The following is a 16,036-nucleotide window of genomic DNA, read 5'->3' as shown; positions in this document are numbered from 1 at the left end:
CCATAGCAGTCCTCCTGGGATGGATGAACGGTTGCCACATCGCCACGGTAACGCAAGACAAATTAAATTGTGTGACTTCACCTTCAGCCTGTTTGCTTTGTTATCAAAACAAATAAACAACCATTGGGAAAATAAAAGCCAACAAACTTCTGTCTCTTGTTTCTTTTCTGAGGGCCTCGTCGAGTGAGGGCCTCGTCGAGGGATGTCAGGCCCATGTAGTGTGTGTGGGGAAAGAGAGAGAAAGCAACAGAGAGAGAGGGGGAGAGAGAGGAGGAGAAGGAGGAAAGAAAGAGAGAGAGAGAGAGAGAGAGAGAGAGAGAGAGAGAGAGAGAGAGAGAGAGAGAGAGAGAGAGAGAGAGAGAGAGAACGAGAGGGCCACATGCAAATCTGTTTAGGTTCACAGACCCAGTATTTATTTAACCAAAAGGGGAACATTTTATTGTACTAGAGGAGGATATACTTGTCTGCAGGGACAGAAAGAAAGGAGTCCTTCACGGTCTCCACAGACACTGTTTGCACCCGAAGCTGTAGAAAAACCCTCCGCTGACAAACTTTCCTCCGTACATCAGTAAACACAGTGATACATCTAGCCCAATAGCACAAGTCACTCACTTTAGCTTAGCAAACATTGTCGCGAAATTCTAGATTTTTTTGTTACTGTGTCCCAATAGCCTGTGAATGTTGCTGAAAACTGCAAACATTCTTTCATTATTAATGAATGTAAATGATAACCATTGGCTATGTAAACTGTATGTAATCCTTTAAAAAGTTAAACAGTGTAATCTAGTTAGAAGTACACCTGTGGAATACAGAGGTAACACTGACTAAACATCAAACATTTATCCCCAAAAATAATTTAACCCAGTCACATTCCATAACTTCAATCACTTTTGGCCAATTCTGAAAATACTCTTTGTTGGTGAAATATACAGGTCTTACATAGTCTAACTTATACAACAAGAATCTTTATAACAACTTGAAAACAAATACACACACACACACACGCGCGCACACGCACCCTCCCCCTCCCGTCACTACACATGCGTGCCTCACACTGACAGCCACCAGTACCAGACCTGTGTACCTCAACCTATCTTTACCCCCAGTGTCTGTGAGAGAGTGTTGTGTGTGAGAGAGAAAGAGAGAGAGTGTCTTACCTGGCAGGAGACCTGGCAGGAGACCTGGCAGGAGACCGCCCTCTGTGTTATGTCTCACCTCTCCCTCCTGCTCTGGAAGAATTCTCTCCACAAAGCAAGGCATTTTCCCTCCTTCTCCTCAACCGGCTCAATGCCTGCATAGGCTGTACTCTCTCACTCCCCTCTCTCTTTCTCTATCTTCCTCTCTCACACTCTCTCTGTCTCTCTCTCGCTCTCATTCCCCTCTCCACCTTCCCCTCCCCCTCCCTCCCTCAGCACAGATGTCAAGGCTGTGCGAGTTTACCCACTTAACCAGTAGGGGTCCTTCACCACCCTCTCCACCCCACAGCTACAGTGGGAAAAGCAGGCCCAGGGAAGAGAGAGGAGCCACTTAACCAGCGTCATCTTGTCACTGCTTACAATGAGAGCCTGTGCCGTGCAGAGTATGTGTGTGTGTGTGTGTGTGTGTGTGTGTGTGTGTGTGTGTGTGTGTGTGTGTGTGTGTGTGTGTGTGTGTGTGTGTGTGTGTGTGTGTGGCAGGTGGGTAGTGGGTGGTAAACTCATGGCCTGCTCCCTGGCCCTGTTCAGCCCTATTTGGCCCGGCTCAGTCCTGGCACAGCCCCCATAGTGGTGTGTGTGTGTGTGTGTGTGTGTGTGTGTGTGTGTGTGTGTGTGTGTGTGTGTGTGTGTGTGTGTGTGTGTGTGTGTGTGTGTGTGTGTGTGTGTGTGTGTGTGTGTTCTGTGTGTCTGTGTGGGGTGTGTGTGTGTGTGGTGGCACAGATTGAGTTACACTGTATCAGTGAGAGCCAACAGCCGGAGGAGGGAGGAAGCAGGCAGGCGCGCGCACACACACACACACACACACACACACACACACACACACACACACACACACACACACACACACAGAAACACACACTCACAGCGACTACTGCTGCTACGGCTGTTGTTGATACTGATCACATGTGCCACACACACAACACACACACACACACACACACACACACACACACACACACACACACACACACACACACACACACACACACACACACACACACACACACACACACACCCTCTCCCCTACAGTGAAAGTGAACGTCTATCAGGTCTCACGTTTCAGGTCTCAATCCATTTTTTGTCCCCGGGAGATTGATTTAGGAAAAAAACACAGAAAAGAAAACACCCTTCATTGACACAGGCACGCTAAATCTGAAAGCTCTCTGTAATTCTACAGTGGGGAATTTCTAGTTTCTCTCTTACTTGTGGGGCACTTCTAGCACTGGGAGAATATTAGGTGGCCCACTAGAGAATGCCAAATCCCCAGTACTCACTCATTACAATGAGGGCTGCTGTTGCTTTGCTACAGAAAAGCAAGAGACAAAGTAAACTACAAGACAGTCAAAGTCTGGAATTAAATATCTTAGGCCCAAATTAAAGCGATAGTTCACAGAAAAAACAATCTTTTAGTATTTTGTTAATTAGTCCACTGTTAATAAAATCCCAAAACATGGTACGTCAGCAGTCAAGTTTTCAAGAAAGAACAAAAACTGTGATGATGATACTTTTTTGGGAACTATCCCTTCAACACCAAGCGCTGGACTACAACTGACCATTAACATAAGTCTAAAACTAAAAGGATAAGTTAGACACGCTATTGTTAATCGATGTGCTTGCAATTGAACCATAAACAAGGCTCTTAATGATATGATATGAGACGAACGATGTCCTATATGAGTGCCAGGCAGTTTATATCTTTAGTGTGATTTCAGCCCAATTCTCATTAAGGGAAGGGACGTTGCTGACAACAACAGAATCTGATCCTACAAGTTTATATGAAATATTGCTCAACTATTTTTACGAGCGTGTATTGAGGCAATACAAAGGTCCCAATTAAGCTCATCCGTCATTCAAATAATGTGGGGGGAATTATCAGCCAAAGCCTTATGATGCAGGCGTCTTTTCTTTTATTGCTCGGGTGGAACAGGATAAGATTATCTGTTGTTAAGATACGATATCCTGGACGACGTGCGGTTGGCATTGTTTAAACAGAGGGTGTATCGCCCTTTATTTGACTCAAACAAACGCTTTTAATGACACAAAAATGGAAGGTAAGCACATTTGACAGACAAGCTTGTGCACCGCCCTTTCAGGGAGTCTCCAATACGTTGACAATGAGCAATTAGAGAAATAGGATGTTAAATAATGGGATACGGATGTTAAACTAAGAGAACGAAGGTCGAGACACTTTTGTTGATAAGGTAATGAGGTAATATAGGAATGAATTTGGTTTGGCACTTTGAAAAGAAAAGAAACGCTGTACTTTCAGTAGGCTATCGATCCTTATTGTACATTCAGTAGGCTATCGATCCTTATTGTACATTCAGTAGGCTATCGATCCTTATTGTACATTCAGTAGGCTATCGATCCTTATTGTACATTCAGTAGACTATCGATCCTTATTGTACATTCAGTAGGCTATCGATCCTTATTGTACATTCAGTAGGCTATCGATCCTTATTGTACATTCAGTAGGCTATCGATCCTTATTGTACATTCAGTAGGCTATCGATCCTTATTGTACATTCAGTAGGCTATCGATCCTTATTGTACATTCAGTAGGCTATCGATCCTTATTGTACATTCAGTAGGCTATCGATCCTTATTGTACATTCAGTAGGCTATCGATCCTTATTGTACATTCAGTAGGCTATCGATCCTTATTGTACTTTCAGTAGGCTATCGATCCTTATTGTACTTTCAGGAGACTATCGATCCTTATTGTACTTTCAAGAGACTATCGATCCTTATCGTACTTTCAGGGGACTATCCTTATTGTACATTCAGTAGGCTATCGATCCTTATTGTACATTCAGTAGGCTATCGATCCTTATTGTACATTCAGTAGGCTATCGATCCTTATTGTACTTTCAGTAGGCTATCGATCCTTATTGTACATTCAGTAGACTATCGATCCTTATTGTACATTCAGTAGACTATCGATCCTTATCGTACTTTCAGGGGACTATCGATCCTTATTGTACATCCAGTAGACTATCGATCCTTATTGTACATTCAGTAGGCTATCGATCCTTATTGTACATTCAGTAGGCTATCGATCCTTATTGTACATTCAGTAGGCTATCGATCCTTATTGTGCTTTCAGTAGGCTATCGATCCTTATTGTACTTTCAGGAGACTATCGATCCTTATTGTACTTTCAAGAGACTATCGATCCTTATCGTACTTTCAGGGGACTATCGATCCTTATCATTGTTTGCGTTTGAATTACCGGTTGCAACAGACAAATAAGTTGCAACCCTCCTGCTTAAATAGAGAATGCAACAACAATGTTTTCAAATAAATAAAATGCCACCATAGTCATCTCATGATTCTCCCTGTAACAAGTGAACAGAGTGAAAAGGCACCTAAAACATACCTTCCATAGACTAGAATGAAGTCCCTCCACACCCACTCCTTTCCCTTGACACCCCCTCCCTGGCTGCTCTGTCTTCAATAATAAAAAACCCTGTTTGACTCTCTGTGTTTTACCGTTGTCTTTCCCTTTTAATAAACAGACACCTCTCCTGCCATTATGCAAGGATGGTTGCATTCCCCTTAAATGGCTCTTTTGACAACTGATCTGTAAATACAGCCAGATCTGCAACTTCCCCTTTTCTCCCTCTCTCTCTCTCTTTCTCCTATGCTCTGTCTCTCCCTTGCCTCCCTCTTGCCAGCAACCCGGACCCAACAGCCACACACAAACACAGACAAACACAATGCCCCCACCACAGTGAAGCTCTATCTGACACCTTCCCACCCCCCTGGCCCCCACCCCACCAAAACACACACACACACACCCCCTCACCAACTCCATTCCCCCTGCCACTATAAAAATACAAATATGCAATAACTCAGGCTGCACTGCCACGCAGCCTCCATCTTGCCCTGTACCGGGGGTTGAGAGGGGGGCTCTCAGGAAGGTCACCAACAAATGGTTTTCCGATTCACTGCCCATGAAATAATTTTGTGTATTAAAACCTGAATCTGCACTTTCTGGCCTGAAAGCTTTTCTAATTATTCCCGTGTCCTTGGGACAGACACAGATCCTTCACACGCGGGAGGGGAAACAAGCTATGGACCGACCACTACAGCCACAAACATCCCCCCTCTCCCTCCGTCTCTCCATTCGCCCCCCTCCCTCCCTCTCTCCTCTGCTCTCCTCTCCCCGCTTTACAGCTATCCCCCCAATCTGTTTTCAAAGCGTGTCTGTCCTTTATTAAATTGTTTTCTTTTCCACATTATCAGTTGCCATGGAGACCTCATCTCTCGGATTATTTGAATTTCATTATATCTATTGATTTGGGAGCATTTCATCTTTTTTATTGTTTTTCTGTCAATTTTCGAAACGAATAACCATCTAATTTGCGTCAGCGCTGATTACGTTCGTCCCTCAATAGAGGTCGGCAGCTGCGCCGGGGAAACAAATCAATGAAAAAACATCATAAAACTCGAAAGTACAATCAACCAGGATATGGGTGACATTCCGTGGTTGCTGAAACGAAGTCATCAAAAAATATATACTTTTTTCCCTCTGCATGTGTGAGTGTGCTGAGGAGGACACATACAATGCCTTCAGAACGTATTCTTACCTCTTGACTTATTCTACATTTTGTTCTGTTACAGCCTGAATTCAAAATGGATTCAATTGTTGTTGTTTTCTCACCCATCTAAACACAATACTCCAAAGTGAAAACGTATTTTCTGAAATTATTGCTTTTTAAAATGTATTTTTATACAAAAATGTTCAATTCATATAAGTATTCACACCCCTGACTCAATACTTTGTAGAAGCACCTTTGGCAGCGATTACAGCTGTGAGTCTTTCTAGGTAAGTCTCTAACAGCTTTCCACACCTTGATTGTGCAACATTTGCCCATTATTACTTTCAAAATCCTTCAAGCTCTGTCAAATTGGTTGTTGATCATTGCTAGACAACCATTTTCAGGTTTTGCCATAGATTTTGAAGTATATTTAAGTCAAAACTATAACTTGGCCACTCAGGAACATTCACTGTCTTCTTAGTAAGCAACTCCAGTGTAGATTTGGCATTGTGTTTTAGGTTATTGTCCTGCTGAAAGGTGAATTAATCTCCCAGTGTCTGGTGGAAAGCAGACTGAACCAGGTTTTCCTCTAGGATTTTGCCTGTGCTTAGCTCCATTCCATGCATTTTTTATCCTGAAAACCTCCTCAGTCCTTAACGATTACAAGCATACCCATAGCATGATGCAGCCAATGCTTGAAAATATGGAGAATGGTACTCAGTAATGTGTTGTATTTGCCCCAAACATAACCCTTTGTATAAGTGCCTTGTTACAAACAGGATGCATGTTTTTGGCTTCCTTCTTTTCACTCCATCAATTAGGTTGGTATTGTGGAGTAACTATAATATTGCTGATACATCCTAAGCTTTCTCCTATCACAGCCATTAAACTCTGTTTTAAAGTCACCATTGACCTCATGGTGAAATCCCTGAGCTGTTTCCTTCCTCTCCGGCAACTGAGTAAGGAAAGACGCCTGTATTTTGCAGCGACTGAGTGTATTGATACACCATCCAAAGTGTAATTAATAACTTCACCATGCTCAAAGTGATATTCAATGTCTGCTTTAGGTGTCTTTCTTTTCGAGCCGTTGGAAAACATTCCTGGTCTGTGGTTGAATCTGTGTTTGAAATTCACTGCTCGACTGAGGGACCTTACAGATAATTGTATGTGTGGGGTACAAAGATGAGGTAGTCACAAAAAAATCATGTTAAACACTATTATTGCAAACAGACTGTGTCCGTGCAACTTGTTATGTGACTTGTTAAGCAAATGTTTACTCCTGAACTTTTTTAGGCTTGTCTCAATAAAGGGGTTGAATACTTATTGACTCAATACATTTCAGCTTTTCATTTTTAATTCATTTGGAAAAACATAATTCCACTTTGACATTACTGGGTATTGTGTTTAGGGCAGTGACAAAATAAATGTCAATTTAATGAATAAAACAATTCAGGCTGTAACCCAACAAAATGTGGAAAAAGTCAAGGGGTATGAATACTTTCTGAAGGCACTATATGTGTCTGAGCAGAGATTTTACAATATATTTCAGGAGATAATAAAGTAAAGCAAATCTCCATACTAATACCCCCCCGCCACCCGTAACCTGACCAAAACAAAAAAAATGCTTACTTTGTGCTTAAATAATTTATGCAATTTTAGCATTTATATATAAATGTTTTAATAAGCTGCTCGGAGCAAAGTGGCCATTAACAAAACACACAGCTGTCCAATGGGCTAAGCTCGGCAGATCAATTGCTCTCTTTTATGACATGATAAAATGCTTTTAAAGCAATTTACACAAATATGGAAAAAAATGGCTTTGTGTGCTTCATTTATTCATAAGGACGGGTATAAAAAAAATAATAAAAATGTCTTACAAAAGCCAGACAGGGGAAGATGGTCCCGGTCCTAACTGGAACGGACTTGCTGCCCTCTCTACAAGGACATAAAGTTTCATTAACGATGCACACAGTCAAAGGCAATTTAGCAAACACAGTGTGCAAAAGAAAACATCAGCATATTGCACAGTGCTCGTGTATTAGGAGGACCTTGCTTGTTGTTTCTCAATTTGTATTCTTTTGGAGGGGGGGGACTTTACCCTCCCCTTGTCCAGTGTCACCCTGACCTGTACCAAGGTAAGTGCAGGTTTAGTCGCAGGAAGTATGGCTTCTGAAGGGGCCTACAAAGGTCTTTCTATACATATGTCACAGACACTGTAGTGAGGGCCCTTATGGACATTGAGGAGGACAAAAGGTGGAGCTATATGGATGAGAAGAGAGAGACATGGTCCCTCACCAAAAGAGACAACATCAATTAAAAACAAAGAAAATGTTCTCAGTCTTCATCATATGACTGCCCTACGAGACCTGTCACCCTACGAGAGTAACTTCCACACTTCAAATGTTTATACTAAATATGTCCACCGTTTCAATGGGTCTGTTGTACATGCGCACATACATGTTAACACACAGACAGGGAAGAACTGGTCATAGAGGAATTCTAGTGAATCCCAGATGGGCTGGTCCATTTTTAGCCCAGTGGGCCTGTCTACATTGAGGGTTTTACGCAAAAGGGGCCTTCAGGTGAAAAATGGGCTGGTGTGTCAGAAATGCCCTGGCCGATTTCTGGTCCCAGTTCATCCCTGCACACAGACACACACACGCACTCATCTCCAATTATGCACAGTAGCATAAGGGGAGGCTGAGTTGGTTGGAAGGCTAATCTCATTTCAAAGCATTTTCACTTCATGTGCCGGCAGACAGACAGACAGCGTGCCTCGCCTGGACCCCTCTCCTCTCTCCCAATGCAGGGCTGCCACTAGCACTGAGGGCCCTGTGTTTGGTACACATGTCAACATTTGACAAAGCATTACTTTTCCACCACAATATTCCGCTGCTTGGGCCTCCGAAATGAGGGCGCTAACAAATTAGCCTTTTATGTTTATTTGTGTGTGGGTGTGTCGGAAAAGGGGGGGTTGGGGGCAGCTCATTTTCCAGGCGTCGTATAACCGAACTGAGAGCAGATAGATTGAACGTTTCGGAGTCACGATTCTTCTCCTGATTGCCCTGGCTGTCTATTGTGCAAAACACGGCCCTCCCTCCCTCCCTCGGCCAAAGACAGAAACACGGTAGACTGGATAAACACTATTTTATGCAGTAGACTAGATGAATCGCAAGACAGTAATTACAGTGTTTCTCTCTGTCTCCCGGCAAAACGGTACTGTACAGGCTCACCTCCTTGACACCACACTGCAGAGCCATGTACTGTAAAATTGCAGGTGTGTAACATGTTTGTCGATGCTTCCCCTAAGCCGATAAATATAAATATTACCACCTGATGACAGACAAACAGGGTTTATGTGTTTATCATTTGAAGCTAGAATACGACTAATACGATTGGATGGTATGTATAGTGTGATGCAAAACATTGCATGGCGGCTTTGAATAAAAGTTGGGAACTTTTTTGCTATCCTTGCAGTTTGTCCTCCCCCCTCATCAATGTGGCAAAAATAACAGGCTTCTGTCCCAAACTAAACATTCCCACACTATAGCCTGCGTTTGGCTAGATCTCTAATAGCAATACGCTCACACTGCACTGATCAGGGCCCAACACTTCCTGCTTGAAAAGGCACTGTTTGCTTTAGTTTGGGCATTTGGACTTGGCTTTTGAACTCAGCCAGACCTTTGTATTTATATTGTACTTATTATGGATCCCCAAAGGCAGCAGCTTTAACAAAAGACTTCACAATAAATGTAAGAGTTTCATATAAATAATACATGTTAATATGCCATATGCAGTATATGACAATATAATGTCACACAAATACATATTAGCATGTTATTTACAATTTCAATTGAAACGAAGAGCATTCTAACATCCATTGTTGTGAAAAGTGCTAAGGTTGGTCTCCGAGACTAATGTCTCCGGGAAATGGGGTCATCAGGACAGACGACTGGGGTAGATGTCCAGTTGGGCCTCTTTCTTAACCCCTCACTTGCCTGTCTGTCAATCTATGCACCAGCTAATTACAATGACGAGAGTCAAGTATCCACTGAAACACACACACAGTGAACCATCATCCGGCCGATCTGTGCCCCAGATGTACTGGGCAGTAAACCATGATGCTGTCAATGTCCAAGGCTTTAAAAAGCACAATTAAGGGAGGGACACTGCTTGAATAATGCATCATTATTGACCCTTGTTTGAATTCCTCTGAAAGGTACATTAAGATATAGAAACGTGGAAGGAACGCAGGGGGGAAAAGAGCGTCTCTCTCTCTCTCCATGCTTCCCTAATGCACTCTCCTGCTGTACTCTGACTTCCTGTGGACCCCTAATGTGCCCGCTCGCCGGCTGATGAAGACTGCAGTTAATGAGGCCCCTGTTTCTGAAATGAAGTATCTCTGAAACCATCAACAAGCATTACTATCAAGCTCCTGCCCCCTGATCTCATAACCCTCCCCTCCAATACACACACACCACCGACCCGAGCCCCCCTCCCACACCTCTCAGTGCCACCATGGGTTCAGGCAGCTGGGCTAGACAGGGGGTTGGGATGGTGTGGAGAGGAAAGGAGAGAGGGAGGAGATTTGAGGGTTAACTGTCCCTTAGGGGGCTATCACTGCACTGGGCAGCCATCACTGCTGGTGTCCCCGACTCGCAATTGACAACCAGGCCCTGACAGATTAGCATCCAGTCAAGACAAATCCATTCCTGGGCAACAATTAAAATAATCACTTTTGTGAATTTGGGGTTTTGTGTGAAAGGGTGGGGCAGTTGGTGGATATAGGGAGAGGAGGGCTTTTTAATGAAAATAAAATATTTGTGTTTGCATACTACCGTGGCTGAAACCTGGGAGTATTGAGCACATTCTGGATGTTTAATCACTTGCTCTGGGAATAATTCAGGGCTTCTACGTTAGCATGCATTTTTAACATTTCCATTAGGTTCATGTAGAGAAATGGGGAACGAAGTTTATTAACAGTTAGAAACTCTCAAAGAAGCAAACAGACAATACTTCATTTTATCTGAAGGAGGACAATCATCATGTGCCTGTTTTCTGAAGAAAAAGCCCTATTTCATTACAATGCCTGAAATAATAAGCATTTCAGAGGGAGGGGGGGTGCCCTACTGAATGATATTCCACAGTATGGATAGAGGGCACTGGAATAATTAGGCGAGTTCTGCAACATCCCGAATGCCAAGGACAGGTGGATTAAAGTATTAAAACAATCGCATTTCAGTCTTGAAATAGTCCTGCACACGACTCAGCATCATGCGCTGAGTCCTGTTCAAGTTCAGCTGCCAGCCCCATAACGCCTTGGGAGAAAAAAATCCCAGAATCCCATTAGCTATTACGTATTTGCATCTCAGAAGACCTAATCTACGTCCCAAATTGCACCCTATTCCCAATATAGTGCACTACTTTTGACCGGGGACCTTTTTTACTTTGGCTCTGATCAAAAGTAGTGCACTATGAAGGGAACAGGGTGCACTTTGGAAGGCAGTCCTACTGAAACGTGAGCAAATTTCACTGATGATTACCCTGTGTGTTCAATACAACAATACATGATAAAACAATACATGATTGAAAGGTAGTCTTCCAAAATCGTACAGTCCGCAAGGGCACATTTTTGCATCCTGTTGGTTTCCGAACACTGGCATTTCATGGCGGAATATGCGATCACAATCAATCGTCTCTACTTACAAAGTAGAAGTTTAACAGTTGTCCACTGATTAGAAGGCTGTGAATCGGGCTTCAAGCAAGGGGGAGAGGGAAATTGCAAACGTCACGGGTTAAGACAAAGTTCATCCCTGATTCTATTTACAGAGGAGAATTAATAAGAGCTAAAGGTGATAATGGTGCTAGCACACTCAAACATTAAGGCTGAGTGATTTCTTATTGAATCAAAGGGACACGTCTGTACCCAGGCATTGCAGTCAAAAGGGACCTGTGTTTCCTGTATCTTTTCCAATGCTTTGAAAACCAAATACAAATATAAGGTCACATCAAGCAATGGACTGCTCTTTCTCACGATCCCTAGAACTGCCTAAATACCCAAGTATATTACATTTATATGTCAGTAATTTAGCAGATGCTCTTACTCAGAGCGACTTACACTAGTACATTTTCATACTGGTCCCCCAATATTCCAATATCTGTGTTTAGAACGGAATACAGAATCCTGACAGCACCGATCTACTTTTAAGTGAAGATGTGGAGAGGAAGGTTAAGAGAACTCGTTAAATTATTTTAAAAATTCCATTAGTGAGCTCTTTGCTAACGTGGGATTTTATCGGAGAACCACTTTCTTTAGAGCAACCAAACTTATTTCATCAGCATAGGCTGCAAATGGACAGCTCTCTAAACTTAAGCACCCATTTAGATGGCTAAGAGGACAGGAAATACTGGAAAAGGACAAAAGAGACAACAGGTACGAAAATAGAAAACCTACATGTTTCTTTACGGATATTGCCTTTTACTCATACACATATTCTCTTTCCACATTTTTGTTACTTAATTCTCAAACCACAGAATTTATGATGAAAATACATAGCCTACATTATGTTTGTCCCTTGAAACACCGTACATTACAGTAACCAAGACATGAATTAGAGAAACAACAACTCTGATTTCTTACAAATGACAATAATGAAGGTTAGCCCTTGATGAAATCTAAGCCTCTTAGCTGAACACGTGCCATCTGTGCCCACAATATTGCACCCTGGGAACCTTCCTACTGTCCATCACTTACTCTCCAAAGAGGGACGGAGTAATGGACTTTAAGTAGGAATCCCCAGGTCAACGTGCTTTCGCAGTCAGGCCTTAACCGTGGATTGTACCCGACACAACTGACAACAAAAAGGAAGGCTCTCTCTCTTGCCGCTCGCCGAGAGAGAGAGAGAGGAACCTGTGGCCTTCAGTCTCCCAGCAAAGACACACTTAACCAACTCTGACAGCTGCCAGCTCCTTGACAATTGGGGTCAGTTAAAGGAAAAGTAGCTCAAGTTTGCAGGGGAGATTTGGCTCCACGAAATGTTCAGGAGCAACTGCCCACCGCAGCATCAAAGGGGATTATGGGGACAAGGCCATCTGTTGCCAGAACCGGCGCAAGCCCTTTTATGTCTCGGCTCGTGTGCACAGAGAGTGAGAGAGAGACAATACCTCAAGACCATGGCTCCATCCCAAATGGCACCCTTATCCCTATGTAGTGCACTACCTTTAACCAGGCTGGTCAAACGTAGTGCACTACATAGGGAATAGGGTGCCATTTGGGACAAAGGCAATACCTCCCTAAGTTGTAGAAGTGGGAGTGGAGTGAACCAGGGCTGGGTCAGGACCACGTGTTGGCCTCAGATGAAGGGGTTAAGGACATTACTCGTACTAGGACAAGGTGATGTCATGAATAGGCTGAGTGACCGTTGAAAATGTGCCCAATGAAATCGAGTGAAAGCACTGGAACCAAATAGATCACATGGTATTGCACATGGTATTGCAATACGATGTGCAAGTGACCTCATCTTACGTCATACTGTACTTCCTGGGTCATGTCCCAGGTATTTTGAATACGCTTCAAGATTATTATCATTATCATCAAATTCATGAAAATACGTAATTTAAGATATATAAAATGATATTTCTATTAGTGTATTGATTTTCTCATACCCAATGAATTCAATTCAAATATTTGACACAAAAGAAGTAAGACAAAAAAGTTAACAAAAGCTAATTTGAACTACAGATGAATTGAGTTTACATACACTTAGGTTGGACTCATTAAAAGTTGTTTTTCAACCACTCCACAAATTTCTTGTTAACAAACTATAGTTTTGGCAAGTCGGATAGGACATCTACTTTCATTTTTTCAACAATTGTTTACAGACAGATTATTTCACTTATTATTCACTGTATCACAAATCTAGTGGGTCAGAAGTTTATATACACTAAGTTGACTGTGCCTTTAAACAGCTTGGAAAATTCCAGAAAAAGATGTAATGGCTTTAGAAGCTTCTGATAGGCTAATTGACATCATTTGAGTCAATTGGAAGTGTACCTGTGGATGTATTTCAAGAACTACCTTCAAACTCAGTGCCTCTTTGCTTGACATCATGGGAAAATCAAAAGAAATCAGCCAAAGCCTCAGAAAAACAATTGTAGACCTCCACAAGTCTGGTTCATCCTTGGGAGCAATTTCCAAACGCCTGAAGGTACCACGTTCGTCTGTACAAACAATAGTACGCAAGTATAAACACCATGGGACCACGCAGCCGTCATACCGCTCAGGAAGGAGACAAGTTCTGTCTCCTAGAGATTAACGTACTTTGGTGCGAAAAGTGCAAATCAATCCCAGAACAACAGCAAAGGACAATGTGAAGATGCAGAAGGAAACAGGTACAAAAGTATCTATATCAACAGTAAAACAAGTCCTATATCGACATAACCTGAAAGGCTGCTAAGCAAGGAAGAAGCCACTTCTCCAGCCACTGCCATAAAAAAGCCAGACTACGGTTTTCAACTGCACATGGGGACAAAGATTGTACTTTTTGGAGAAATGTCCTCTGGTCTTATGAAACAAAAATAGAACTGTTTGGCCATAATGCCCATCGTTATGTTTGGAGGAAAAAGAGGGAGGCTTGCGAGCCAAAGAACACCATCCCAACGGTGAAGCACGGGGGTGACAGTATCATGTTGTGTGGGTGCTTTGTTGCAGGAGAGACTGGTGCACTTCACAAAATAGATGGCATCATGAGGCAAGAAAATTATGTGGATATATTGAAGCAACATCTCAAGACATCAGTCAGGAAGTTAAAGCTTGGTTGCAAATGGGTCTCCCGAATGGACAATGACCCCAAACATACTTTCAAAGTGGTGTCAAAATGGCTTAAGGACAACAAAATCAAGGTATTGGAGTGGCCATCACAAAGCCCTGACCTGAATCCCATAGAAAAATTGTGAGCAGAACTGAAAAAGCCTATGCGAGCAAGGAGGCCTACAAACCTGACTCAGTTACACCAGCTCTGTCACTTATTGTGGGAAGCTTGTGGAAGGCTACCCGAAACGTTTGACCCAAGTTAAACAATTTAGTAGGACGTTTACATACACCTTTGCCAAATACATTTAAACTCAGTTATTCACAATTCCTGACATTTAATCCTAGTATAAATTCAGTTTTAGGTCAGTTAGGATGTCAAAATAATAGTAGAGAATGATTTATTTCCGCTTTTATTTCTTTCATCACGTTCCCAGTGGGTCAGAAGTTTACATACACTCAATTAGTATTTGTTAGCATTGCCTTTAAATTGTTTAATTTGGGTCAAACGTTTCGGGTTTGTGGAGTCATTTGTGGAGTCATTAAAACCAGTTTTAATGACTCCAACCTAAGTGTATGTAAACTTCCGACTTCAACTGTAAACGACTTTGAGCGTGGTATGATCATTGGTGCCAAGTGCGGAGGTTCCAGTATCTCCGAAATGGCCGGCCTCCTTGGGCTTTTCACGCACAACATTGTCTAGGGTTTACCGAGAATAGTGCGACAAATGAAAAACGTTCAGTCAGCGACAGTCCTGTGAGTGAAAACAGCTTGTTGACGAGAGAGGTCGAAGGAGAATGTCAAGAATCGTGCAAGCTAACAGCGGGCCACAAACAAGCAAATAATGGCGCAGTACAACAGTGGTGTCCAGAATGGCATCTCGGAACTTACAACTAGTCAGTGCTTGCCACGGATGGGCTATTGCAGCAGACAACCACACCGGGTACCACTCCTATCAGCTAAAAATAAGAAGAAGCGGCTCCAGTGGGTACGCGATCACAAACACTGGACAATTGAGGAGTGGAAAAACATTGTCTGGTCCGACAAATCCCGGTTCCTGTTGAGTCATGCTGATGGCAGAGTCAGGATTTGGTGTGAGCAGCCCATGGCCCCATCCTGCCTGGTGTCAACGGTACAGGCTGGTGGCGGTGGAGTAATTGTGTGGGGAATGTCTTCCTGGCACACATTAGGTCCCTTGATATCAATTGAGCAACGTTTGAATGCCACACCTTGTAGAATCCATTCCCCAAAGAATTCAGTCTGTTCTGGAGGCAAAGAGGGTCCGACCCGTTACTAGATGAGTTTACCTAATAAACTGGCCCCTGAGCGTATATATTAAATGACCACATTTTTATGACTTTGATGATGCATTCTTAGCCAACGAGGAATACGGAAGTAAAATTGACGCATCACTTTCATATGGTATATGGACCAGAATGGACTTCGATCTTCCTCTCTCCATTTCTCTCTCCCTTTCTCCCCCTCCC

The 16,036-nt window shown here is 42.8% G+C and overlaps 1 protein-coding gene across 10 annotated transcripts in view; it reads right to left on the bottom strand.

The window, feature by feature from the left end:
• Window positions 1-16,036, bottom strand: part of casz1 (castor zinc finger 1) — a 256,887-nt gene that overhangs the window by 55,934 nt on the left and 184,917 nt on the right. The window contains exon 1 of one of the 10 annotated variants that reach the window (XM_052482713.1): window positions 1,158-1,321. The exons of the other annotated variants lie outside the window; for them this stretch is intronic. Within the exon in view, the coding sequence (XP_052338673.1) occupies window positions 1,158-1,260 (103 nt within the window). The 5' untranslated portion in view covers window positions 1,261-1,321. Of the gene's footprint in view, window positions 1-1,157; window positions 1,322-16,036 lie in introns of those variants that run through there. 10 annotated transcript variants of the gene reach the window in all.

The sequence above is a fragment of the Oncorhynchus keta genome, chromosome 28 (genome assembly GCF_023373465.1).
Source record: "Oncorhynchus keta strain PuntledgeMale-10-30-2019 chromosome 28, Oket_V2, whole genome shotgun sequence".
Taxonomy (NCBI): Eukaryota; Metazoa; Chordata; class Actinopteri; order Salmoniformes; family Salmonidae; genus Oncorhynchus; species Oncorhynchus keta.
This window is presented reverse-complemented; position numbering and strand designations above follow the sequence as displayed.